General features: G+C 37.9%; 1 protein-coding gene across 1 annotated transcript in view; it reads right to left on the bottom strand.

The window, feature by feature from the left end:
• Window positions 1–27,257, bottom strand: part of LOC140166036 (uncharacterized) — a 36,017-nt gene that overhangs the window by 7,462 nt on the left and 1,298 nt on the right. Inside the window, exons 3-27 of the mRNA XM_072189445.1 lie at window positions 26,648–26,865; window positions 25,636–25,818; window positions 24,238–24,394; window positions 22,937–23,050; window positions 22,020–22,185; window positions 21,301–21,576; window positions 20,407–20,615; window positions 19,605–19,763; window positions 17,405–19,048; window positions 16,036–16,272; window positions 14,997–15,131; window positions 13,698–13,817; window positions 12,654–12,865; window positions 11,706–11,877; window positions 11,119–11,284; window positions 10,782–10,966; window positions 9,340–9,564; window positions 8,354–8,497; window positions 6,860–6,985; window positions 5,968–6,094; window positions 4,576–4,781; window positions 3,522–3,797; window positions 2,159–2,372; window positions 1,331–1,545; window positions 378–631 (exon numbers count right to left, since the gene is read on the bottom strand). Coding sequence (XP_072045546.1) covers window positions 378–631; window positions 1,331–1,545; window positions 2,159–2,372; window positions 3,522–3,797; window positions 4,576–4,781; window positions 5,968–6,094; window positions 6,860–6,985; window positions 8,354–8,497; window positions 9,340–9,564; window positions 10,782–10,966; window positions 11,119–11,284; window positions 11,706–11,877; window positions 12,654–12,865; window positions 13,698–13,817; window positions 14,997–15,131; window positions 16,036–16,272; window positions 17,405–19,048; window positions 19,605–19,763; window positions 20,407–20,615; window positions 21,301–21,576; window positions 22,020–22,185; window positions 22,937–23,050; window positions 24,238–24,394; window positions 25,636–25,818; window positions 26,648–26,865 — 6,140 coding nt within the window. The remainder of the gene's footprint in view (window positions 1–377; window positions 632–1,330; window positions 1,546–2,158; window positions 2,373–3,521; window positions 3,798–4,575; window positions 4,782–5,967; window positions 6,095–6,859; window positions 6,986–8,353; window positions 8,498–9,339; window positions 9,565–10,781; window positions 10,967–11,118; window positions 11,285–11,705; window positions 11,878–12,653; window positions 12,866–13,697; window positions 13,818–14,996; window positions 15,132–16,035; window positions 16,273–17,404; window positions 19,049–19,604; window positions 19,764–20,406; window positions 20,616–21,300; window positions 21,577–22,019; window positions 22,186–22,936; window positions 23,051–24,237; window positions 24,395–25,635; window positions 25,819–26,647; window positions 26,866–27,257) is intronic.

Genomic DNA, 27,257 nt, shown 5'->3' with positions numbered 1-27,257 from the left:
GGATGATGGGATACCAATAACTCTGAAGAAGTATATTGTCCAAAACTCTGAAGAAGTATATTGTCCAAGACATACGAAACTGTCAGATCAGTGTCAAAATTTTACGAAAACTCCCAAATTATTAGAGATGATTGAATTCTGAATCTTTGCAACTATCCTGGTGAAAGTAGAAGGCTTTTCTTGCATTATTGAAATGAAATTTCTCGTATCTGTAATTTCCTCAGAGGTACATAAACTTGCAAATTCCTTTGTGGGTATGTAAAATGAAAAAGCCGTTTTGGGAGCGCATTGAAAAAACGTGTTAAAGTCACGGAAGAATGAGTGTCACTTGAAAGTTAATCCCAGGACCTCCCTGTTACTATTCATATATAACTTACCTATCAATAGTGTCAGTCACTTCATTATTGGGCAGAGTAAAATCATTCTTGGCTTGGTAGTCGTACGTTCCAAAGAGACCAGCAGTCTGGGCATAATACCATCCTGACATGCTAACATGGCAGATCTCGTATGGGGTGGTGCATGTTACTGTCACTCCCTTTGAATTATGAACTTTGACGCTGTTGTGGTCACGAGTGATGGTGATGTTTCCAACTTGGAATGGCAGATCCTTAATTCTGTCTCCGTCAGTGATCTAAAAAAAAAAAAAAGGGAAGGTTTTTATTTCAAACTCTAATGGTGACCCGCAAGTCAAATTGCTAGAATTGCACATTAAACACAACTAAACAGACACAATGCAATTTGCAGGTAGCAGCTTAATCAGCGCCAATATTGCAATATTGAAACAAACACCTATACAAACATCCAATCCAACCCAACCCCATCCCCAGTAGGCAATGAGGATAAAGTGCCTTGCCCAAGGACACAACACTTTGGCACGAGCAGGGCTCGAACTCGCAACCTATGGATTATGAGTCGGGCGCCTTATCCACTCGGCCACACATGCTCCCACATCTGTGATAGAAACCAATTAAGATGTGTTATATCTTGTTCAATAGTAAGGTGCAGGCAAGGAGCAAATCTTCTATTACACCCCATGTATATTTGGAGGGGAAAAACCCGCAAAATGTTGAAATTGATTTCAACCTTGATTTCAATTGTGATAGTTGATAAACATATAAAGTCAAATCAGTGGGGATTTACACCATATGTGCTTACTATCAAGAGCGTTTGAAAACATAAAATAGTACCAAAGTCTGGCGCTTTACCAACTGAGCTAATCGGGTTGAGACACACATTTGCAGGGTTTTTTATACCAATACCCTTCATATACCGACGGCCTCAGATGAACTGACGGACATGATATACGGCTTGGTTTAGCTGGACGTCTTACCTTTAGGTCAGGATAGATGGTATACACCTTGTCATCTTGTTGTACAATCAAAGTCTTCATCGTCTTGTCGCCCTGGCTAGCAGAGTAATCCACATAGATAGTGAAGTTACCATTCAGGAAGTCATGGGCTAACAGGTAGGTACAGCGGCCAGCAAACTCGTAATATCGACGGTCAAATGTCATGTAGTGTTGGTTGTGTACAAGCATGGCATTGGCTGTAATTAACAAATAGGTAGCAATGTGATTTTTACCTTCTTCAGCTTACTAGTATTGTCCCCAACATAATTGTATGGTCGCATGCTATAGTGAAGCTGAGCATATGAGGGATTGAATTCCCAATTTTGTTCGCACCTTTTAGCCTTTTTGCAGGCACTTTGTGTATTGACAGTTGCAGGGTATATTGTATGCATACTAAAGAAGGACCAGTTTATATTTATCATGATAACATTCATTCAGAAAAGGAGAAATTTAGTGAAAAGGAAAACCACCCAAAGTGCAGCATTTAACCTAAGCTAGCATCTTTACCAAAAAGGCAGATGACAACCAGATCAATAACCAAAACAATAACTGATCAATAGTCAATTAATCAGTAATATCCAATCAACCATCTCTCTTGAGACAGTAAGATTATCATTCATAAGAAATATTGATACATTAATTTACTAATTATCAATTAACTATTCACCTAAACTAAGGCAAACCAATCAATCAATCAACTAAATCTTGTTCAGTTAGTATGTAATACTTGAAAAGTTAATAAATCAAAGATGGAACCAACCACCAAGAAAACAAATTATTTACCAATCAATCAATCAATCAATCTCTTACCATCATAGGGTGGGATCCAGTTCCTTGGGTTGCGAAGCATGTTCATCACATGCATAAGCATGAAGAATTTGGATGCATACATATCATACTGCAGCTTCTTCATCAGCTGGTCCGACATGCTCTGATTATTTGAGAGCATGTTGAGCAGATAGGCTGCCTCAAAGACGCCAATCTCCTGAAGCTGAGGATCCATGATCTGAGTTCGCAATTGTTTCTGCCAAGATATAACACAAAAGAATATGAATGATATGGTGCACATTGAACATTCACTGCATTTTTGATTGAGACAATTATGCTATGTAGAAAGATTTTGAATAAATTCAACAAAATCAAGATTTGTTTTTTAGCCTATCTCAGTTACTATGACGACCAGAGAGAAACGATAACGTTTGGTAAAGAGAGGCATCATGGAGGACAGTCGACTGAAATATCTATACTGGTGTCAAAGTTTGTACCTCTTCCTTAATGGCAAAAGGGCAGCCATTTTAAATTTGTTATTGGCCATTTTGAATTCCTATACATATAAATATACCAGTCTTGATGCCTAAGAATTTTTACACAATACAAGACAAATACTTAACACTGTTTAGAAAATTAATTTTAATGAAAAAATGTTATGTTCAGAATATAATTAGGGGCATTTTGGTAGCAAATTTGTTTTTATGCAAATTAGAAGGCAACATAAAAATTATTTCATAGCATCCTTGACTTTCGGATTCGGCTTACCCAAAACATAGACATAGACACCACTTTGAACAAAAATGCACCCAAGATTTCAATTTCCCTGAAATCTGACTAGTCTAAAATGGATTTGCCCTTCATATGTGACCATCCAGCACAACTGAGCCCTGAAGTCGCCAATCATCATTTTTGAGATATTCAACCAAAATATTCTGCTTGAAATTAGCTTTAAAATGATGTATATCATGTCTATAGTACTTGACATTTAAGTAGTGAAAAATCAATAAAACAGTCAATAAATCCTTTGTTTCCTATTGTTTATTGTTAAGTTCAATGGAGCATATCTCAATAGTGGCACTGGAGACATCCGGGCTCAGTTGTGGTGAATGGTCACATATATGACTTCCCTCAGAAGCATAACAGGAGTTGTTCAACTGTGGGATGCACCAAGCCTGAATGATCGATGAGGGGTATGTACTAGTCATTGATCTGCAATATTCAATGGTATTTCACTTCGTTTGGGGTCACATGTTGCCCCTTGGCTTTCCTCACTAAATGGACAAGTCGGTGATTGAGGCAACACCATCTATTTATTAGCAATATTCAATGGGATTATCACAGAGGCATCAACAAATTCTAAATTAATAGCAAAGATGTATTCTGAGATTAAACAAAGCTGTACCTGGAGAAGTGGTGCCATGGAAACAAGCTGGTTCTTCAACTCATCAGAGGATGACTGCTTCCAAGATGGTGGCAACTCTTGAAGATTCTTCAATTCCTCCTGAAGATACAGCAAGACAATGATTTCACCATTCTCAATATCAGCCTTGACTAGCTTGTAGTTTTGTTGGCTCTCTGAGAATTTAATAAGAGCTTGGAGCATGTACTCCTTAATCCAGGAGGCGTTTCTTGGGTAGAGTTGGCGGTATTCAGCCATGGCTGTTCGGCGCTGTTCAACCTATAAAATTAACAAACAAATAATTTAACATTCATGTTTTTCTTTTCATTTTGAAATTTTGAATCATGATATTTGTCATTTGATTAAAAAAATATCATGATCTGATCACCTTATGCCAATGGTTAAAATAGCAGGTCATAGCATGGTTCTGAGATCATCGTAGGCCTATAGACCACTTGACATCATAGTTTATCAACACAAAGGCGAAGGACTGGTCTATCAATATGCTTGAATGAACCGCTACACTGTTCAATGGCTTTCTTGTACTATATGAAATGTGGTGGGTGACTTAAAATGAACATGCCTGAGCAAACTATGGTGTGTACGCACAAAGAACAATGACAATTGCCATAATTTGTGCGCATACAGCAGGGCAATGACGTCACATGTGGTCTATAATTTTAACCATGCTCTAGAGCAGTCAATATGTGTATAATAGAACAAACACTTCAAAGTGTGCAAGAGTGCTATAGAGATATGGCTCTCTCTGAATCATAAAGCCTATTACTGCATGGGCCATCTGTGCATCATAGGCAAAATATTTACAATCATAACTCCCAAACTGAGTTCAGTTACTGAAAAATCTTCCAAAATTTTTTTTTAATTAAAAAATTAAGCCAATTACTGCATGGGACATCTGTGCATCATGGGCAAAATATTTACAATAATAACTCTGAGTTCAGTTACTGAAAAATCTTTCAAATTATTTTTTTTAAATTAAAAAATTATTATGTAGGTCACATTAACGAGAATACAGACACACTAATTTAGTACATACCAATCGCATTATTTCTGTCCAGAACTCCTTGATGGCTTGTAAATCATTAGATGTAGATATCTCGGTGTAAAGCGCCCTCACTGTTTCATTCCACTGCTGGAGTGGGATGAGATCTTGTGTGAGAATACCCCATCTAATGACATCTACTAAGATAGGGTTCCTCATTACTTTCATTTTCATGGCCTCATACCTCTCCATCACAGCACCTGTATAGTTAGGAGAACAAAATAAAGCTATTAACCCCCTGAGCACTACCTGCTGATCTAACATTGCCTCTGATTGGTCAATTATGTGATATCTTCACTTTAATCACCAATCAGAATGGAGCTTTGCAAATAATTCACCCCAGTTTTTTTGTGTTGTGAAATTATTCTAACAATGTTGCTGATGGTCCACTTGATAATGTAAACTTCTTTTTGACCAATAGGCAAGTAATTCTCATAGGGTTCAACCTCTCTAGTACATAAACTGTATCCATCAAGTGCTGTTAGGCCACAAACAAACAAAAAATTGTTGTGTTACCCTTAAAATTTTGCAAAGGGTCTGGCAATCATTTTTTTGTTATTTTGTTTCCTCTTTGCACACCAACGCAACTATTTGAAACCTACAATGAGAGGTACAATTCTGGTTTACCCTGCGCACCCTATGTTTTAGGTATAATTTTGGTTAGGTTACCCTGCACACCCTGTGTTAGTTAGGATTAGGTTAGGGTTATACTTGTGCCCAGGGTATACCAGAATTATTCTGTTTTTAAAAAGAGAGGAAAGTTTTTAGTCGGCAACTTTGAAAATTTGGGTTCAAAAATTCATACTAATTTGGCACTATGATTGTTTAATTGAGGTTATTGAAGTATGGCATTAGGATGAGTGCATTGTGGTCCATAGTGACAGTAATGTTGTTTTTGGCTATCTTAAAATGGCAGACAATGTAAATGTAACATTTCCTGGCTGTGTTCACAAACCAAAGTGCAAATATCTCCTTTAATGTTTTGGAGCCAGACACCATCTATGGCAGTAGGGGTTACTCATCAACCTCCAATAGCACGAGTCTGTTTATATTCCCAGCATAGCTTTGTATCCCTTTAAGACCTGGACTGATATATAGACACTTAATAAAAGTTTGGTTGTCCAAGCAACACATTGCATTGATATGAAGTGCAATCCCAGCACACAAGTGTGCTTACCCTTATTTACCCTATTACTTTCAAGTTGTTTACAAACAAACAGTTTGTTTTCACTGGCACTTGGCAGTTAGTGATGTTGTCCCGACCCTTACACTTGGGTGGAGCGAGTCAATATAAGTAAAGGTTGCTTATGTGGTCGTATATGAGCCCACAACCTCATGAGCCAAAGTCATCAAGCTTAACTGAAATCCAATAAAAAATATACTCACCATAAACAGTTCCGTTAACCTGTTTAGCCCAAGTGTAGATTTTGACACCATTCACAACCATATCTAGACGAACAGCCTGAAGAGTTTCATTCAATTTTGTCCTGAACTCAACAACTTTAGCAAGAGTCTGAGTGATTATGTGGAAAGAAAAGAACAAAATAATCAATGGGTTAAGCTTAGGCCTAAACAAAATTGTTTGATTGGCGTAACAAAAAAAAATCAGGGTAGGTAGGTCAGGATTTTTTCTTTTTTTTCTTTTTTTTTCTTTTAAAGCTGTAAATTGCATTAATTTTGATAAAGGCCTTGGAACTTTTTCCTCCTTTTTTAAAAATTTAATTGATTTAAAAAAGTCAGTCGGTCGGTCGGGTTATGGTAATCAAAAATTTATTTTAGGTCTTAAAATAATAATTCTCTGAATGTAACTATGTAAAATGTTGTAACTTAAAAGTCTGTTGAAGAAATTTTAAATCATGAAATTGTAATATTTTCTCATGTGTAACTCACCACTAATATAAATTATGCATGTAATTTATTGGATACGGTTCCCTCTGTATTGTCCTTTGATTTTGTTTTGGGCGTGTCATGAGCTTATAAAGGCGGTGCAACACAAGTTACAGGAATGATTCCTTGTTTCTTTAACCCTAATGAAAGGCTTTTGGGTGCATGGTTTAAAGAGAAAACAAAGTTGTTCATTTCCATGGGGATTCGAACCCCAGACCTCTCAGGTGCCAAGCCCTGGATAAGCAACTAGTAGCCACGGGTGTGTCGCTAACCCAGGTAACAAAACCAAGTATGACCTATGGTGATTATGCCACTGCATCACACGGGACAGGTAGCCATGTTTTGTTAGATTTTACAGTGTTAGGGTTAATAATTGATGAAGTATATTTACCTGTGCTTTAATGTTTCCAATATCAGTCTTCATGTTAGTGCCAATCTGTCCAACATTCATCATCATACTTCCATAAATGGGCAGAAGACATTCATTTTTGTAACCTTCAAGAGCCGTGGCAGCAGCCTATTACAATCAAAGAAGAGTGGAATTAAAATCAAATTTTAGCACTTTACATATACATTGTGCAATCACCTATGCATGCAAGTCTATAGTTTTCAGAAAGGTTCTTCAGCGGTCTGCCAATTTGGTGCAGTTTATGGCATATACATCATCACATCCGTACCTCATTCGCTAGTCAGGCTGCGTAGCATCACATGACCTAGTTCTTTTTACACAGACAGAGCTGAAGGAATTTGCTGAATAATAAAAATATGACTTAGGCCCAAAAGTGCATGTCAGGGTACTGCAAGCTCAAATAAAAATCTGGCCCTGATCAATTCAAGTTTTCTATAGCATCAAGTTTGCATGTAATATCGTACTGCATATTTGGTTTCTGTCTTTGGAAACTTGTGCTTGCACGAAAAAGAAGTGGGTCAAAAAACGTTATTTTTGGGGTTTGGGGCCAAAAATGGCATTTTGGCCCAAATTTGACCTCACAGATGAACTTATCAAGTCTTTGCCATTCTAAATATGTATACTTTTATATACTTTAGACCAACAATTTAGAAGTTATGAGGCCCGAAAGTTTCCATAATTCCAGGGTTCAGACCAACCTTAAGCAGACTGATGTGTTTTTGCAGGTGCACCTTATATCATGTGACAATCTATCACAAATGGGCTGTAAAGTTGTTGTTTTCATTATTTACACAGGCAAATTCTCCTCAAAACAAGCTAGCTTTAAAATGCTATATTGCATGTCCATATTGCTTGTTAGGAAGGTTGTAACAAATCAACAAGTAAGAAATCTGTTGTTTTCTATTATTTATTAAAAGGTTCGATGGACCATATCACAGCTAGTTCTGCTATAGTCTGTATATCTACCTCGAGTCACCGGCACTAGCTTTGAAGTTCAGCGTGTGCTGCGTTGGCCTAGCATGGTTTCTTGCATGTATATATGCGGCACGGTGATCGCACATGTAAAAGTATGTACCAAGTAACACTAAGCCAACACAGAACATGCTGAAGCTAGTGCCGGTGACTCGAGGTAGATATATTGACTATAACATTATGGTCCATGGTGGGTGGATGGTCAAATATAAACTGATTCAATCACTCAATTACAACCTCACTTCTATCACTTATAATATTGTACCATACATTAGTAAAACTGCTAAAATTCTGTAATGGGCTATTCCCGTTGAAATCCATACACCCCTGTGGAAGACATAGCTTTAATCTCCCATACATGGGATGTACGTCAATTTCAAATGGAGTCACCTATTCAGATAACCCCATTTGAAATTCACACTCCTTGTGTGGAAGGTTAAGGTCATGTCTTCCATAGGGTGTATGGATTTCAACTGGAATAGCTGCACTGACTATGCTACTTACCTTAAAGTAATTGCCAGCCTCGGTTTGGACTTTGAGTGTGATCAGAGGCATCATGGCTTTGCGTGCCTGCCAGGTTGCATTGGCTTGTACGATGTATGGTAGGATAGATGTCTTCATGTCAGTAGCAAAGGTATTCAACTTAGTCTGAAAGGAAAAAAATAACAATTATTAATCACCTTATATGTTAACACCCTGATCTAACATTGCCTCTGATTGGTCAATTACATGATATCTTCATTTTCATCACCAATCAGAATGAAGTTTTGCAAATAATTCACTCCAATATTGTTGTGTGGTGAAATTATTCTAACAATGTTGCCGATTGGTCCAATTCATAATGAAACCTCTGTTTTGACCAATAGGCAGGTAGTTCTCATGGGGTTAATCAGGATTGTTTTCAGGATTAAAACAATGTCAAATACATTTTTTTAAATTTGCCAGGGCAAAAGTTAGAAAACAGCTTACAGGGTGTATCAAAATGATTGGTACCCATCAGCTTTGCTGTCTAATGAAACACCTGCTTCTTCCACATTCAACATTAGATCCTCTTGAAATGACTATAAATTACAGTTTTATGACCTTTTGTAACATAAATCTACATATAAGGTGGATGGTAAATTGTATTTTGATGTGGGAGTCTTAGCCATACTCAGTGGATATTGATGGGTACCAAACATTTTGATATATTTAAGATGGGAAATGCTTTGAGAAACAATTTGGTATATTTTGGACCCCATGAAATTTTACAGATGAAAGCCACAGTGACAATTGGGTATGAGTTCAGACTCTTGATCACAAACTAGCAGGTTCAAACCCCAGCCAGGCCTCATGTTGCACACCTAGGAAAGACTTTTCCTAATATTGTATACCAACTCTCTCCACCCTGGTGTGAATAGGTAGCAGCATTTGAGTAGGAAATGAAACATTCAGCTTTGAAAAGTGTAAAGTTTCCAATAAAATAAAATTGCCTTTGATATTCAACTGACCTTGATATTTTCCTTCCTCATTGCCCATTTGATAGCAGCGGGTTCAATCTTGGCTCCCAATGCTCCTACTAGCTGCAGAACAGTTCCTGGCACCTCTGCATTCCTAGCCTTAAACACTTCCCACTGTGCTAAGAAGGTCTCTGCAGTTTTGTTGCGATAGAATCGGATGTTCTCTCGAGCTTGGAAGCGTTTTACTGTCCTTTCCCATTTGGCGATGGCTGCTTCCTAGTATTTTCCAAATAAAAAGATCAAAATGTTGTTTCATTAATATTTCGTTACAATTACATGCAATATAAAAAGTTTCATTTTAACTTGTTTTGCACAATACTCAGATGTATTAATCTTCTGGAAATATGCACCTTTTTACACTAACTTGCACATCCACATAAATAATTTCAAATTCAGCCAAGATTTCTATGGTAAAAAACTGTTGATAAAAATTGCTTTTACAGCATCTGGGCACCAATTTATTTGTGTGTAGAGCAAAGTTCCCTTGGGCAAAACTAGCAATTTTGCTCTGGAATTGGTCCACACAGTGAGCTACAAAAATCCCAACTTACTATTTTTACTTTCCCAAATTCTTCGGGGACAATTTCTCAACTGGCTGAGTTAATTGATTGCCATGACCCTAACACTTCCTTTGCTTACAGTGAATAAATGCACCAGTAGAAAAATCCCACTCCTTTCTAACGGTCCATAACACAATAGCCTCATCCCAATGGCATAGTTCAATAACCCTAATTAAACACTGGTAGTGCAAAATTTAACCTTAAGTTGCAGAGTATGAGTTTCTGTACCCAAATTTTCAAAGGTCATTCAATGAATGTACAAATGTATTGGGGTTAAAAAACTGTGGCCTAGTAGATGAGCATGTTGTGGATCCAAGTGTAAATGTGTCAATGGCACAATACCATGGCAACCATCTTGGATATGTGTGTGAAGGAAAACATAATACTACAAATACTTCATAATTATTTCAAATGATTATTCCTCATTCATCAAAGACAGTTATTAAATTCACCTATACTGCACATCCAATAGGCTATTCCACTTAAAACCCACACTCCCCCTGTGGAAGATTTTGGAAATATCTTCCACTGGGGATGTATGAATTTCAAATGGAATGAACATATTAGGCAGCTTCTTTTGAATTTCATACACCCTCTAAAAACATTCAACCTTAATCTTTCACTGAGGGAGGGTGAGTTTCAAATGCAGCTGCTAATGTGTTCATTCCAATTGAAATTCATGCTCCCCCTGTGGAAGATATTTCCAAAATCTTCCATAGGGGGAGTGTGGATTTTAAGCCGTGGAATAGCCCAATATGGCTGCTCGTGCCATGGCAACCATCTTGAGATGCAAAGAAAAATTCCATGGGATGTGAGCAGGAAATGTATAAAGAGTGTTATTTGTGTCGAAGACAGGTAGGTTAAAATTCTCACCTTCAGATCTTTAGGCCATTGTGGATGCCAGTTGATCTGTGTGTAGAGGACCTTAGGTGCCTGGAGGTACAACAGGACACTAGCATTGACGGTGTGAGACAACCCACGACGGGTGTCAATCTTAGCGGTGACAGCCGATGAATTGAGATAGCCGGCTTTGAATCGATAAAAGTCACTTCTGTCATCTGAAAAACAACAAATTGATTAACTAGTTTGCTATATTGTATGTGGGTTTTAATCAGCACAAGCCCGGGATAACTGTACTACAGCAAAAGCCGCTGGTTCCCATGCAATTATACACAAGCAATGAAATAACACATGCCCGTTTACAGCATACCTGGGTTGAAGTTGATGTCATACTCAATCTCCTTATCACGAGTATCAAACTTGAAGAAACTAGGGGTTCTCTGGCCATCGTACTCATTCATCATGTCCACCTCATAGATCTTGTAATCACCGTAAGATTTATCCTCAAATGTGCCTGTCATTGTCAACTCATGGGTCTAAACAAAACATACAAACAAGTTTGATCAGTCCGGTTGAAATTTGCCCAATTTTATAAGAGATTAATTACCAAAATGTTCTTTTCTTTAAATTCAGTCATGCAGAACACTGTAGACTCTGTCGCATGTGATAAATGTATGCTATGTTTATTTTATTTATTTTTTAAGAGGTTCAATGACCTTAAAAATCACAGAAAGTTTGACAAATCTCAAATTTGTTATTTTTGCAAACCTTTTTTGTAAATTTTTAGAATTTTTTTCAAAAACATTTCTATCATTATCCATCCACTTGAGCCAAAAAACATCCATTTCAAATTTCATATTGCTGAAAAAATCTACAAAATCTGGGTTGATCTGGTCTGTAGAACAGGATTTTTTTAAGCGCCCCTCTCCTAATAAGTTCCACCTGGTGTCAACTAACCTCTCTCTCCAGCATTCTAGCAGACTCAAGACTCTCCCTGACATGATGTATGGTGTACTGTTTGTCTCTCTTGTCCCAGCTGGCCTCCAGTGTTACAGCGCCATGTTCAGATCCACAGCGGATTGTGCCTTCAAGACCAATGGAGATGTCACGAGTGTCGTTGTTGGAAGAACTACAGAAAGGTGAAAAAGGAGAGTGTATAATTAATAAACATAGTGATGCCAAGGGTATGTCAAAACTTGTCAGTTTCTTAAGCTTAAAAGGGATTGTCAGAGGTTTTCAGCACAAAATATTTTGTCAACATGTAACTGCACCGCCAAATAATCATCAAAATAGGCCAAAATAAAATGAGCGCAGTGACTTATAGTGCGCTACGCACAGGCACAACACCTTGACATTGATCCACAAGCCTCAGCACACTTTACTTACACCACATCCTGATCACATCAGTATCTACGCACAGTTGATAGGCTGACAGTAAGCACAGGATATGGGATGGGCTGCAGCATCGGACTGGAATGCATTGGGTTCCAGGACCCCCCCCCCTCTCAAGCAGAAATTATCTAGATGCCATATGCATGATGTCAGCACATCTGGTACTCCAAAAATTCTAAGAATTGAAAGACCTGAATTTGACATAATGAGTTTCTGGAAACATTTACAATGATATGAAGATGTGTGGGTTTTCTCCCTTTCGTATATAACAGATATGCCACTTGGTGTTGTCACAATGTCCTGAAAAACATGGACAAAATTCTGAAAATGTACTTTTCCTATTCTTTTGCACAGGAATGGTAGAGCAAATTTCCTGAAATTGGTAGATTTTCTTAAAAATTTCCTGAAATCAGGAAATTTCCTGAAAGTAGCATTTTTTATATAAAGATTTTTGTATAAAGCAAAAAATTGGCGCAGGATTCGAAACCACAACGTTCTGTCAGCTCTACTTACATGAACATATCAATCTCGATATTGCTGATTGGATGATCCACATGTATTTCCAGTTCCTTGGCTTGCCTCTCGAGGGCGCCATCAGAACGGTTTACCAGCTTGGTGTTAAAGATGAGATGTTCATTCTGGATGGTACTGTATTCACATGTGATGGTCATATCTGCAATTGCATCAGGTGCTAGGGCCTTGAGTTCACCTGTAATCTTGATATCCTGTGATAAATTCAAATACAATCCAAGAAAGGGTTTAAAATTCATCATATAATTATGAACACTGTTTGCCATGAGGCAGACGGGATGATCACATTCTTGAACCTCCGCGGAATAAACCAACATATTGATAGGCCTGTTTTGTTACAAGGCTGACCACCTCATCATTGTCTGCAATAAAGCCAGATGTACTTGTGGAGCCTAAATAACATTGATGTTCCCTCAGAGTCAGGGGTCGCATTTAAGGAGTTAGCGCGTCCAGGGACTCCTTATTTTTTGATTGTGGCCATTTTGGACTCCTTAAATCACAAGTTGAAAATGACCAAAGGGTCCGATAAAAACTGTATGGACTCCTTAGTTTTACGATGCATGGAGGCGTAAATCAGTATAACAATCGTCCATCAAAAGTAAAAAAATAAAAAGATCAGTAAATCTTCCAAATCACCATAGGCCAACGACACTAATAATTTCACTGGAATATTTGACAGGTTCCAAAGTTAAGAATTTCGGACAGGTCATTGGACCCCTTAAATGTTGGTTTTGCAGGTACCAAAGGGTCCAGAAAAATTAAATTAGACCCGTTGATTTGTTGTGCTCGCGCTACCACTGCTCAGAGTATACAAAAAACAGCATTTTGAACTCCCTTGCTCTCTAATGAAATTAAGTTTCCTTTATGCGTGGTCAAGTGAGTACCTGGAAATAAGTTCATACAATCTGACATGACAGCACAAGTGTATTGATTGATTGAGAACCTCTACTGTAAAAGCTACTTAGCATAGACTAAACCTTTTATACCTAGACTACACACTACAAATAAGTTTCTTCCTAAACTTACATCTTTGCCAGTTCTGGTCAAGATGATTTCAGCTTTCTGCTTGAGAGGTGGTGTCAGACTTGTGTTGGTGTAGACTACCTGGATGGCTCTCTTCTTGCTGTCAGCGGTGGTTATCTCAAACTGAAATCATAAACAGAAAATAGAATTACTGTGATGAATGGTTAACAGCAGATTTATCAGAGGAAATCCCTAGATTTGGGTTTGTTGAAAACAATAATCCAATTAAGTCTCCAACCCTCCAAGAGACAGTAGCCCCTTTGCGTGATACAGTCACGATCAAATGAGGTGCGGTACAAAGTGACTGCTCAAAAATACTCAAAAATATCGCACAAATGAGACTTTGAGCGTAAGATGAGCGATGTCACCAGATCTGAGCGCTGTACCAAGGCGTCAGCTGAATTCAAGTACACTTAGAAAACACAAGCATGGAATATTCCAATCTATGTGTTATTAATCTATGGACATACATAACATGTATGAGCATGCCTGCAACTGAATGATTCAATAATACTCCCAAGGTCCATATGCACAAAAGTGTTAGACCGGGTCTTAAGTTAGACCTGGTCTAAGTGGAATTTAGTTCTATCAGGAATGGTCCTTTACTCTGATTTCCTTCCTAGAGTAGCTAGCAAATTCTAAAGATTTCAATGCAAAGTTTGAAAATGATACAAATTACCCCGGTAACTTAAGAAAATGTAAAGGAAAAAGTCCTTTCTCTTGGTACTAAATTCCACTTGGACCCGGTCTAACTTTAGACCCTTTTGAACTCTTTTGTGCATACCAACCCAATAGTCTACATCCGCTAGTCCTAAAGATCACTAGTCCGAAAAGTTTGCTGATACACTAACTCTAACCATTAACCTAACCCTAACCTAACTTTCAGACCAGCAAACCTTTTTTATGTTTCAAACTAGCGAACCGTTTTTTTCGGATTAGCGAACCGTATGTTTGGACTAGCAAACTTAAGGACTTAAAGCAAACAAAGACTAGCCCTGCACAACACTTCATTAACATCATACCGTAAAAACTCGATAGTTAGCATATGTGCTTGCTATCGAGTGCTTTTGAAAACATGAAATTGTACCAAAGTCTGACACTTCCTACCAACTGAGCAAATGGGGTTGAGACACACATTTGCAGGTTAACTTGTTCGTATATAACTATGTGTATCAATGATTTGCTCAAAACCCTTAACACTTTTGTGGATGGGGCTCTTCATGTTTGCATGTTTTAAAAAGCGCTCGATAGTAAACACATTTGCTAACTATCGAGCTTTTACGGTACCTTGACTTGACTTACCTTGACATCAGACATGGTCTCTTGCATATCAAAGTCAACACCAAGTGAGAATGTTGGGTAGAGCATTGGTAGAACAAATGGATGTGTGATGCTAACATCAACATCACCTGCAGTTTCACTGGTCATCATTAGAGTCTGGTGAAAACAATAACAGATTATGCGTAAAAATATGGTTTGCTTTTCTAAAATACAAAACTTAAAAAAACATTATAAAATTACAGAGTAGTGTTTTTTAATACATATGAACATAATCCAAGTGTTTGTATCTATAAACAACATTAGTTTCATCATTGCATGTATTGACCCATCAGCAGCTGTATACCACATATTATGTCATTGGTACGTAATGTACATCATGGCAAAGTTATTTTATCTTGTGAACTGCTGCTGCAAAAACTTCCCATCCCTCAACCCTCTTAGTGCCCTTGGTGATCTGAATTTGTGTCTATATCATGCATTCTATATCATGCACCCAGACACCGCATCTTGCCACCTATTAATTTCAAATATTTGGGAATGTGTGACCAGCTCCAACAAAACCCGGAACAAGTCGCCACACATGTAACTTTGGAATTCTTAATTTCATCGTATTTGACTGTGGGATTAATAAGTGGACTTTCAAATCCTTAAAAGTACTTTTTAAAAAGAGGTTTTTTTATTCCATAATTAACAGTTGAACTATGATAATTCCTATTCAATGCTGTGTAAGGCAGGAAACTATTTAGCCCATTACTCAGAATAGCAGTTTGGCAAAAATATCAAGGTATCATTTACAAAATTATGTTGAAAATACATATTGAAAAGTATTGATGCTATAGATAATTTTGGAATGTCAAAAACATGACTTTTTCCTGTTCCTGGTTTTGTCAGAACGGGTCACATATAGTGATGACCTCAACATCATCACTGTTATCCCTTGTAAATCAGTATGCAATATGCAATCATGACCAGATTGCAAAATACCTAATCCTGCAAAATGTTTGTCTGTTAACTGTTTGTCCCCAAACCTGTGCATGTTACAAACCATTTCAAAACCTACCTGGGCTATTGTGATAGTCTCATCATCACCTTTGTTGCCCCATTTCAGGAGAAGTTGCTTGTCGCATACTGCGCACTGATAGCGAGCATTCACGGCCATGTTACGGAATACCTCATCTTGACAGGCAGGCAAGGAAAGATCAAGATCGATGACCAAGACTGGGAGGACATTGGCCATTGAGGCACCCATGGGAACATTAGCTGGGATTTCTGCTGCTACACTGAAAATCATTTCAAGCTATCAAGTAGAAACAAAAACAAAAAAATAGGTAAGTATTAAACTATATACAACCTGCCACGTCAAAAGAATGGAGTTTGATAAATTGCTATAATTAAAGACAGAGATAAAAAGAATTTATCGCGTCTGACGTCATATGTCAATCAAATTCGAGCACGGTTCGTTTACAAGTGTCGTGATGACGACTTGCTGAACACGGCGGTACAACCGGGCGCCTTATTGTTAATTTTGCACCATTAAACATGCAAACCATCTCAAAAGTTAGGTCTTGATAGTAGGAAACTTTCTTTGTCACCATGTCAACAATGCCTAGAAAAGCTGCTTTTTGCCTTGTAAAAGTACGTAATTTTTCGCCATTTGCTGCTAATCCTTTTCTCCGATCAGCACCAGATAGATCGGTCTTCCTTTTACGCGCTATTAACCTGTGTAAACCAATCAAAGATCATAATTGACAGTGACATTTCTTTAATAATGTCCTTTTGGATCAACTTTAGGCTCATTCAGCAATTTGCTACATGTATTTGGAATATCGAAAAAATCATCATAATTAAGGTATATGCACCTTTGTTAATAGCATAATAAAATGTAAATGTCGCCTGCAAGTAGACATTTTACATTAAGCTGAAATATCTCTACTTAAGTATACATTATGATTTGAGATCACAAGAAGCTTTCAATATATTTCCAATATTTTGAAGAGCACCATAGTACGTCATGACCTGGATAATTTGACCTGAAACATATACATTGACCCCTGGTCACATAATAAGTTTTCCATGCCGATTAGTGGTGCACTTAAAAGAAATCTCAATTTTTGAGAATCAAACAAGAAAACCATTCTAATACTTAATTGTTGTTTACTACTTTGTAATTTTATCCTGGGAAAAAAGTATTTTAGTGTAATTCTACACATATCCTTAATATATAAGTTGCATAGCCCACTGCACTTTTTTTTACTCGAATTAATTTCCAAATTTGTTTATGTTTTTGCAAAAAATCCCTTTAAGAATAGTAGTCAGCACCCATCTGGCAGCATGTCACATGAATATTTTTCCAATTTTTTCAGTGCACAAATGTTATCAAAAAATTTAATTTCTGTACTTTTGTTATAAAAAAAAACAAAAACACATACCTTTTGTGTTCCTGCAATGCTCAATGTAATGGTATTGTGTCCAACAGGGGTAGCGATGTAGTTATTCCTGTAAATTCTGGTCCAGGTGAAACTGGGGTCATACCCTGGGATGTACTTGTTCACAAGGTTGAAGGTGATGTCGAATCCATCAGCAGGTGCTGACATGTCCAGAGGGGCGATATCCATCAACATTGATAGCGATGCCTCTGTATCTTGGTCATGTGTGATAGAACCCTCCAGATGGGTGATAACATCATTCACTCTCGTCACAGCACCATCAAAGATGACTCGCTTTCCATTCATGAGGATGTTGAGATTTGGTCGGCAGATACTCTGTGGGCCAGTAAGCGTGCGGGAGTAGGTGAATGCAGTATTGGCTTTCTCTTCCCCGTTAAGAGTCGCGACTAAGGTGCGCTCGTAGTAGTTCTCACGTCTCACATGGTTCGTGGTCATCACAAGATGTTGCTGAGGTAGTTGGATGTCGGTTGTGATAGCCACTCTGCGATTCGTAGCATCACTGGTATTCACTAAGCTGACACTTACGGTGAGACCTTGTTGATCTTTGACCCATTTGAAGTCAAAAGATGTCGTCAAGTCATTTGTCACTGGTACCAATTTGAACATAGTGTCCATTTTGACTTCATGGTCAGGAGCATAAGCTTTTGAATCCAAGGTGTGACGAATTCGGTTTTCATTAGTGTTGTTGCTGTAGTTCATCTCAAATCCAAAGGTCTTGCCCTCACCTGGATCTGCAAGTGCTCTTAAGTTGACGGAAGCCATCAGATCGCACACTTTCTCGTCGACCTTCTTCTTGTAGCCTCCAGCAGTACTAACGGTAATGCTGTGTGTCACTGTAGTGAAGATAACATCGACTTGATGGTGGCTGTCATAGTAATTTGAGTTGTTGGTAAAGATGACTTCGATTCCAACTTTTGGTCTTTGTGGATTGTATTGTAGTAAAAGATCAGAGGTGATAACATTGTTCTGCTTCTTAACACCACCTTCAAGACGTTTATTTTGCAGGCTAGCCAATGGAGTATGAACATCAACTGATGCACGGTGTTCCCATTTGGTGTCATCTGAATTATCTCTGTAGTCGATGTTGATGGCAACCCAGTTTTGTACGCCATATTTGTCGATTGTGAAGTCAAAGTCAAGCATGCCTTGGTCAAGATTATTTTCCAGTCGGCTTCCGATGTTGATCTCGCTTTGATCCGACAGTACGATATCAAGATCCACGTCGTGCATGTTCATGCCTGGAGCGTATGCAAAGGTAACAGTGGTGGTCTTCTGGTTAATAAGGAGATCACGTCTTAGAGTGGAAACAAAATCAATTCTACCAGATCGATGCATGTGCATATCATTGTGGATGCTAAGGAAACGCTTCTCGGTAGCCAACTCAAAACTAAAGCTGCTCATCGGTCCTCCTCTACGTAGCTTTATCTCGCTGTTGAACAGGTTCTTGTGAACTTGGTCATCAACGATTAAGCAGCTGACATTGAAGCTGCCATCGTTAGTTTTCTTGAACTTCTGGACCATTTCGTATTCCTTGCTTTGGGCTGGGTGGTTGTAGCGGAAGGTGAGGGCTTGGTTGGTTGTGCCATCATTCGACACAGTCATAGTGTTGTTTTGTACAATCACAACCTAATAAAAGAAAATACAAAAAATGCTTTTTTTTTCACATTACATAGCAAAAATATTTGCTGAATTTATACATTTCTGGGATATAAGTGTATTTGAAAACAAACCATCAGCACATCAATATTGTATTAAAATTTCAAATTTAACTTTGTACCATGTATTTCACTTTAAATTGTTGCATAAATTTGTCAATATTTATTGTATGTTGGGACCAATTACATTAATAATATTTTCAGTGGTTGCTGACAGGAAAATTTTCAGACATGATGCACAACGTTTTATCTCATGGGTACTACCAGCCAAATTATCAGCCTCTTAAGAACTATTTTGGTTGGTAACAAGAGGCCTACAGCATATATTGAGCCAATCAGAGAGATGGTAAGTATTCCCAGTAGGGCTGATGTGGATTAAGCTTTAAAAGTGCCATGATATCTGAAAGCTCTCTTCTGATTGGTTACTCTGATGATTGTATCATGAAATTAACCAATTAGATGCACTATAAGAAATACAGTAGTACCCATGGGGTTGCAATGTTTAGTTGACATTTTTTAGCGCTTACCTTAGTATCCGATCCACATGAAATGCCTCTGTAGCACAATTTGACAGTGTTTTCATGGTTTATTAGGTCTTCACCAACAGACTCAATCTCAAAGTGATAGTTCCAATTAGGATAGTCGGTGAATTCAGCCTCGTTCTCGAGACGGAAGATATGATCATCCTGTAGAATATTAGAGAAATAACAGAAAAAAGGGTTTATTGTATAAAATGAAACATCTTTAGTAGGATCAACTGATGTCACTACATGGGCTACTCCACCCAAAACATTTTGCAAAATCATTGCTTTGAATGTTCATTATACAACGAAATCTATCAGCAAGCTGTCATACATTATACCTTATATATATTTATAAAAAATGACTGCATAGTGGCAACAAACAAGAAAAAAGTGCACTAAAAATGGTGTTCACATCCCCTAACCGTGAACTAAAATTTTGTGTATTATAAGAAACAGAATTTTAGCCATCAACTGCTGACCGTATTTTTTTTACATGTATGGTCCGCAGTTTTGAGCAAGTATTGCTCGATCGATCATACATTTGTATGCATTTAGCAAGCATTTGCGGTCTATTGCAGCAGTTTGAAACTGCGGACGGTCCTTGGTTGTAGGAATGTCCACTGTGGAAGGTGAACAAGATTGTGTGTGTCCGCGATTGGCGGTTAACACATACGCGCACACCCACACAAAAAATAGAAAAGCATGGCACATAGCTTTTTTGCAAAATGTATGACACACAAATTTTTTGGGCCTCAGATGAATTTAATTTCTTAAAATTAAAAGAAAACAGCCCATCTTTACTTACCCTATTTGAGCCAAAGATAAATGAAACGGTTGCCCACGGGTCTTGAACCAATTGTCCATTCACCTTCTTCTGCATATCAACATCAATAGTATACAATTCCTTATTACGATTGACTTGACCGGTCAGTTTGCCTTCAATGTAACGGCCTCCTACGGTCATCTCAATGCCGTAGTTTGACTTCTTGGAGCCTTCGGTTCTTGTGATTGGTCCTGTTTGAAGTGAATTATTAAAGGGAGAAACGTTAGAATAGTGATTGTCACCCCCACCATAATCCTAAGTTCCTAACCGTAACTTCTTAATTTTACCGCTTACTCATCATTATAACCCTGTCATGACCCTACAATCATTTCCAGTCAATATTTTGTTTAAAATCGGATTATTACAGCAAAGAAATGTCACATTACTGAGAGCCGATATATAAGATTAATTAATACATGAGATTGCAGGTTCTTAATGTTATAATTTGTTCCTCGTTCAATTTGAAGTATTCTGTATTTACTCATCAATTGACTCCATACTTTGCAGTTCTATTATATCATCAATTGAGGGGCCCATTGACTCCATACTTTGCAGTTCTATTATACAGTTAGGAAAATATCAATTATATCAATTTTTGACAATGGTCAAAATCCAATGTTTTTTAACCTTGTCCTACGCCTCCAAAATCATTTATGGCTGTCTGCACAGGTGCTCTGTCGCCAAGGTAATTGGCTGATAATGCAGTACCAGGGGAGTACCAGTGTAGTACCCATGCAGTACTGCTGGTGAGGTATGTGCAGTAGCAGCATTGGTACTGTGTAGGTACTTTATGTGTACCAGTCAGGTACCTTGGCGATGGTGTACCTGTGCAGGTAGCCGCAATAGGAATCTTGTAGGGTATGTGAAACTTCTTACCATTAACAGAGATGACAGTGGCAGAGTTCTCAAGAACCTGCAAGTCCACATCGGTTCTACGCAGTGCATCGTTGTTGATCACTGACCCAGTTACTTGCATGTTATTACCCTTGGGTCCGGTGAATTCAAATCGTGGAATGTAACGAATGATGTCCTCGCTCGGCATCTCAATCTCCTGCTCAGCGACCAAGCGGAATGCCTTTTCGTCCGTTGCGCTTGGGTTGATTGTGAATGTCAGGTCAAGTTTCTTGTGCATCTCCAGACCAATTACATTTGCTGAAAGTAATATTAATATAAAAACCATAAGGTTAAGATAGCTGGGGTGAAATTTTTAACTCAAGTAACTATTCCAATGTTTTGAAGAATAAAAGTCTGAAATAAATTCGCAACCTCTGTAGATTAAATTCAGACTTCCGCACTCCCTATGGTTCATTTAGAATTGGGTAAATGAATCATGAAAGTACTCCGTCCTTCGGAGGGGACGTTAAGCCGTCTGTCCCATGTGCAGAGAGCCATATCTGTACATGTATCTACATAGCCAGTTTGAAAAAGAGTAGGGTGTTAACCCCTGACTGTTCCCTAACCCGTTCGGTGTACAAATGGACCCCAATGGAAATCAGCTTCAATAAAGGCTTTCTTGGGTGATCCAGGGTTGTCAAAACCCAAACAAATCAAATCAAAAATCTTCAAGCTGAGCATAACTTAAAAAACCAACATACCTTCAATTCTAGCAGTCTTGAATGGGCTCTCAATATCTATTGTCATCTGATTAGTGTTGCGGTTCAGGTTGTAGATAAAACTGTATGTACGTTTGACATCTGTGTTAGGGGTTCCCACCATCATACGGAATACATCTGTCAAAACTACTTCACCATTTACCATTTCCTAAGTAAAGATGCAAGAAACAAATAATAGCAGAATTGCTCAACTATGCATATGGGATATAAACTGAAGAAGTTAGTGTTGGTCCAAGGACAGTAATAATAAATCAGTAAATTTGTTCCCTGAAGTGAACCTCCTGAGAACTATAAAACCCCACAACCTGTGTCTCTGCCCTTGAGTGTGATGGTGACCAGCAATACATAGGCCACCTCCATACCTCCCCATGGGGTTAGGGTTATGAGCCTGTGTATTTCATTGCACTATTTCAGCTCCATCCCTGGCAGAGAACCAAATATCTCATAAAACATGTTTAGCAATAATTGTCTATAATTGGCTCCCTTTTGTCTTATATTTGATCTCTTGTGTTTTTTGCTTGAGATTTAGTTTCATTGGTTCTCTTGTGTTTAGCTGCTTCCTTTATCTTCAACATTTTTCTATGTTCTTGATCATATATCTCCTACACTATATCACATTGGGTTTTTGCTGTTGTTATAATCAACTGTTGTTCTTGTCGCTGAATGACCTGTGACCTGACCTTAGGTCAGGTCACTAAACTACTAGTACTAGTCTATAAACTCAGTCGTATTTGTTTTCCTAACTACAGCTATATCGTCTTCTCTTGCATCATCTTTTCATCCATGGTGTAAATTCTTCTTCCATTGTTTTTCACTTTACAAAGGCAGAGATTATAAATACATTCTACTACATATAGCCAACATGAGATGCAACTCTGACCACCTCCATTTCAGCCTACCTTGTTGGTCATTTTAGCGACGTCCAGTTCGAAAGATGTGAGTTGAGGATCCACCTTGGACAGCGTCATCTTGACCTCTGATGGTCCAGATAGGAGCATGCTTGGGCTGCCAGGCTAGAAAAGAAATCATATCATCAATTCAGTTATTTTACAAAATTCATTATGAGGGCACGATTGGTGAAGTTTTGGTGCACAGACCCAGTTGCTTCAATGAACACAATATTGATATTTAGTCTGGAGCCATAACACTACATGAGTGAAATCAAGCTGTGGTTGAACACTTTGTTTATATCATATCTTAACTGGTCAGGCTTCCACAATACACTAGGATCCATAACATGCTCATCTATAAAGGCACAGTTCTTTAACCCCAATACATTTGCATATTCATTGAATGACCTTAGAAAATTGGATACAAAAACTCATACTCTGCAACTTGAGATCAAATTTTGCACTATGATTGTTTAATTGAGGTTATTGAACTATGCCATTGGGATGAGGTCATTGTGGTCCATAGTGACAGCATTAATAATTTATCATATTATTTGGGCTATTCCACCTGAAATCCACCATACCCCTATAGAGACTTAAGAAAAGTCTTTTACAGAGGGAGTATGTTTTCCATATGGAATTGGCTAGGGTTAATTATTTTGAAACCCATATACTTCCCTGTATATGGCTTTATCTTTATCTTCCCAGTGAGTATATCAAATGGATGTTTACCAATTGTCTTTTCTATTTAAAACCCATACTCCCTCTGTGAAAGGCTTCAGCTAAATCTTCCACAGGGCAAATGTGGATTTCAAATGAAATTTCCTATTGCACATCTCAAGCTGCCATAGGCAAACAAAGGCATTTCTATGTGCCATTATTTTATTGCTGTTTGCCAGCCTTTTGTTTGAGTTGATCAATTTTTAATAAAAGGGTTTTTTTTCGGTAACACTCAAACTACTGCCAGTAGATGTTTGTCAACAAATCAACAAGCAGGGCTGGAAAAAATGAAAATTTCCCTGGAAGATGATCAAAATTTTCCTTCAAAAAGACAAAATTCTTATGTATTTCTTTGTTTAAGGACCTTGATTTCCCTCCAATCTTCCAAATTTCTCTGGAAGGAGCTTCCCACTTTCCGCTTTTTTTCCAGGCCTGTCAACAAGCATGAAATTATGTGAAAAGCAGTCTAAACAACAAGCTTGTGCACTCCTGACCTTTAATTTTGTGCTATATCAAATCAATATCACATGTCAATACACTAGCTGCGAAAAAAGAAGGCAGGGTAGAACAGTTCATACTAATCAACTCACCATGGTAAAGACAGTTGGGAAGGTGATTTCAGAGCAGATACGGACACCCAGATACTTGGCCGTCTGTTCAGCAGTGCAAACCTCCTGTGTGAATTGTCTCTGCTGGTCACCAACAATCTCTGTCTTGTCTTGCTGGTGTAGTCTGAAGATCTTGGAGCTATAAAAGACAATGAAGGCAATTATTGGTCAGCAATTGGTGGACAGGATAAGATTTGAATCTTTATCAATAGTAATGCTCTACTTTAACTGCTCCAGAGTTTAGAACGAGATGAGATATCCATCCCATTCATAAACTAATATTAACAAAGTCATGCTTAGCCACCTTTGGTGTGAATATCATGGTTCAAGGGGTTCCCAAGCTTTTTCAACATGCACTACTACACTATGAAATTTTGACACTGAAAGTCACACTGAAAAAACATTTTCTGTGTTACTCTATCCATTTTCAGTGTTACTCTGGGTATTTTCAGTGTGGCTATTGTTGAGAGAATATTTTTCATAATAAAAACATGGTTCAGTCCAATACATTTACTGTGATTAGCACCATTTCAGTGGGATTAACTCTCTTCACGCGGGTGTCGACTGCAGACGACATGTTTAAAGAAAAATGTCAGAAATGTAAATTTTCATGACCATATTTGGAATCAGCATGAAAAATGCATTAAAATGAGTACAAACAAGCCTAGTATTGATTCAGTAGTTCTTAAGATAGTTCTTGATATTTTGAGAAAATATTTCAAAACTTGAACTTTTTCCATTGAAGCGCATGGCTAGCACGCAGAGCATTAATGAATGACCACTCATTTTCACTAAGTGTTGCGGTCCATTTTTCAGTGTGATTATACATTAATCTGACAACAAAAGAGCTCTTTTCAGCGCTATTTCAGTGGTATTATCTATTGTATAATTTTTCAATGTTAATCTGCAGTTTCAGTGTGATTTTCAGTCTCAATTTCTCATAGTGACCCCCCCCCCCATTTATTGAATGCTTGACCACTCATAAGGGAACAAACCAAAAGATCAATGACGTCCTATAAACGTAACTAGTTTCGTTTCTCAGCTGACCCCCTCCGTCCCTGCCAGAAACGTAATAAAGAAATGTTGAAAATGTTGACATAATAATAATAATGACAATCTTCAGACCGATGTTTTTGAACAAACGTAATCGAGTATTTTTACCCCCTCCCCCCTAAACGAAACTAGTTTCATTTATAGGACGTCATCGATCTTTTGGTTTGTTCCCTAACCTCATGTCAATATTTCTAAGGTAATCTTACAACCCCATATGTAATTAATAGTCTTGAGTAAAAGTTTCAGTCTGGCCACGTTTTTGAGCACACACCCAAATATGGTGTCGTGGTCCAATGCTTTGTGAACCCCTATCAAAACGACTATTACCTGACATCAACGATGGTCTGCTTCTCCTCTGGTACATTAAACTTCACACGCATGGCGTTTCCATTTTCAATGATGAGGGCGCCGTCCAAGATGCTATCGGAGTGTAAGCGTGCGATATGATTGAGTCCTGTCTGAGTGTGGAATGCGCAGACCTTCAGGGTGGTACTGAGTTCAACTGCAACACTAGAAATGAAAGGACAAATAAAATGAAAACACATTGATGTTAAGGCTACAATTTTTCTTGCTACTTGCTTCTCAAAAATAGGTATTCTTAGTATTACATAACATAACATAGCATAATGTTGCGATGTTGCAAAATAAGATAAAACCCAACTGTGTCGATCACAAGTCATACAAGCCACTGACAGAAATATATGAATTGGGAAGGGTATTTCACTGCAATAGCAATATCGATCACTAGCTTTTACATTTTTTCTTTTTTCTCTTTTGTCTGTTGGGTGTGTATGTTTCAAATTAACTTCATTTCTGTAGTCTTCTGCAAGGTCAGAAATTTGGCTTGTAGTTGTGATGGCCTATTCAGATAAAATCCCTACATAACCTTATGGCAGCTGCGACTATCCCATTTGAAATTCACACTCCCTGTATGTAAGATCAACATTACATCTTCCATAGAAGGTATATGGATTCCAACTTGAAAAGCCCATTATTTATCACTTTGCAAGTCATCTGAACATGTTCAAGACATTGTTATAAGACCAAGTACAGATAACCATATATGTGATGCGATCAAGCAAAATCAGTCGGAACTCGGAAATATTGATTTTGAGATATAGCCAAACAAAGGAAATATTTCCTTTTGTTTTCTCTTGTTTTGGAAACTCTTTAATTGCTCATATCTTTGGAACTGGTTGTTCAATTTGAATGGGGTTTTCTGCAAAATGCAGTTTTGTAAATGCTTTTTACTATCCTGTAAGAAATTGACAATTTAATATTTCCGAGTTCCGACTGATTTTGCTTGATCACATATTACAAATACTTCTCAATAACCTACCTTGGTCTGATTGAACCCTCAATGTGCAAGTTTCGTGGAGCCATCATGAGACCCATGACATTCATACGTCCAGATGCAGTCACCTGAGTGACAGTGTTGCCATCTACACTCAGACTCAGAGGAAGACCAGCGATGGTTGGGATACAGGAGCTAATCTTCATCATCTTGTTGCTACGACTGACATCAATGGTCTGCTCTGTGGCGAGTTTGCCAAGAACCTGAAAAGGACAAATATTAAGAAATGTTACCTCTATCATAATTCCATTATACCCCACAGAAATTTTCTGGGACAATTAATGTGGACGGTAAATAGTATAAAGTTTCATTAAAATAACTAAAAATAGGACAAAATCTAACAAAAATTTGGCAAATGGGGATAAAAATTTGGCAAATGGGGAAAAAATTGATAAATTGGATGATAATGTGGCAAATAGGAGCAAAAATTTGAAAAAATGTGACAAAAACTTGACAAATTGGGTGAAAATTTGGCTTTGTAATTGTGGTCTGGCTTACATGTATGTTCCCCTTAAATATGTGTGGTAAAGCGGAGTAGCAAGGTAGCTCTGTAACAAGCTGCAATATTTACCAATCTCATGCACTTGTGGGTTTA

The sequence above is a fragment of the Amphiura filiformis genome, chromosome 1, assembly GCF_039555335.1.
Source record: "Amphiura filiformis chromosome 1, Afil_fr2py, whole genome shotgun sequence".
Lineage (NCBI taxonomy): Eukaryota > Metazoa > Echinodermata > Ophiuroidea > Amphilepidida > Amphiuridae > Amphiura > Amphiura filiformis.
This window is presented reverse-complemented; position numbering and strand designations above follow the sequence as displayed.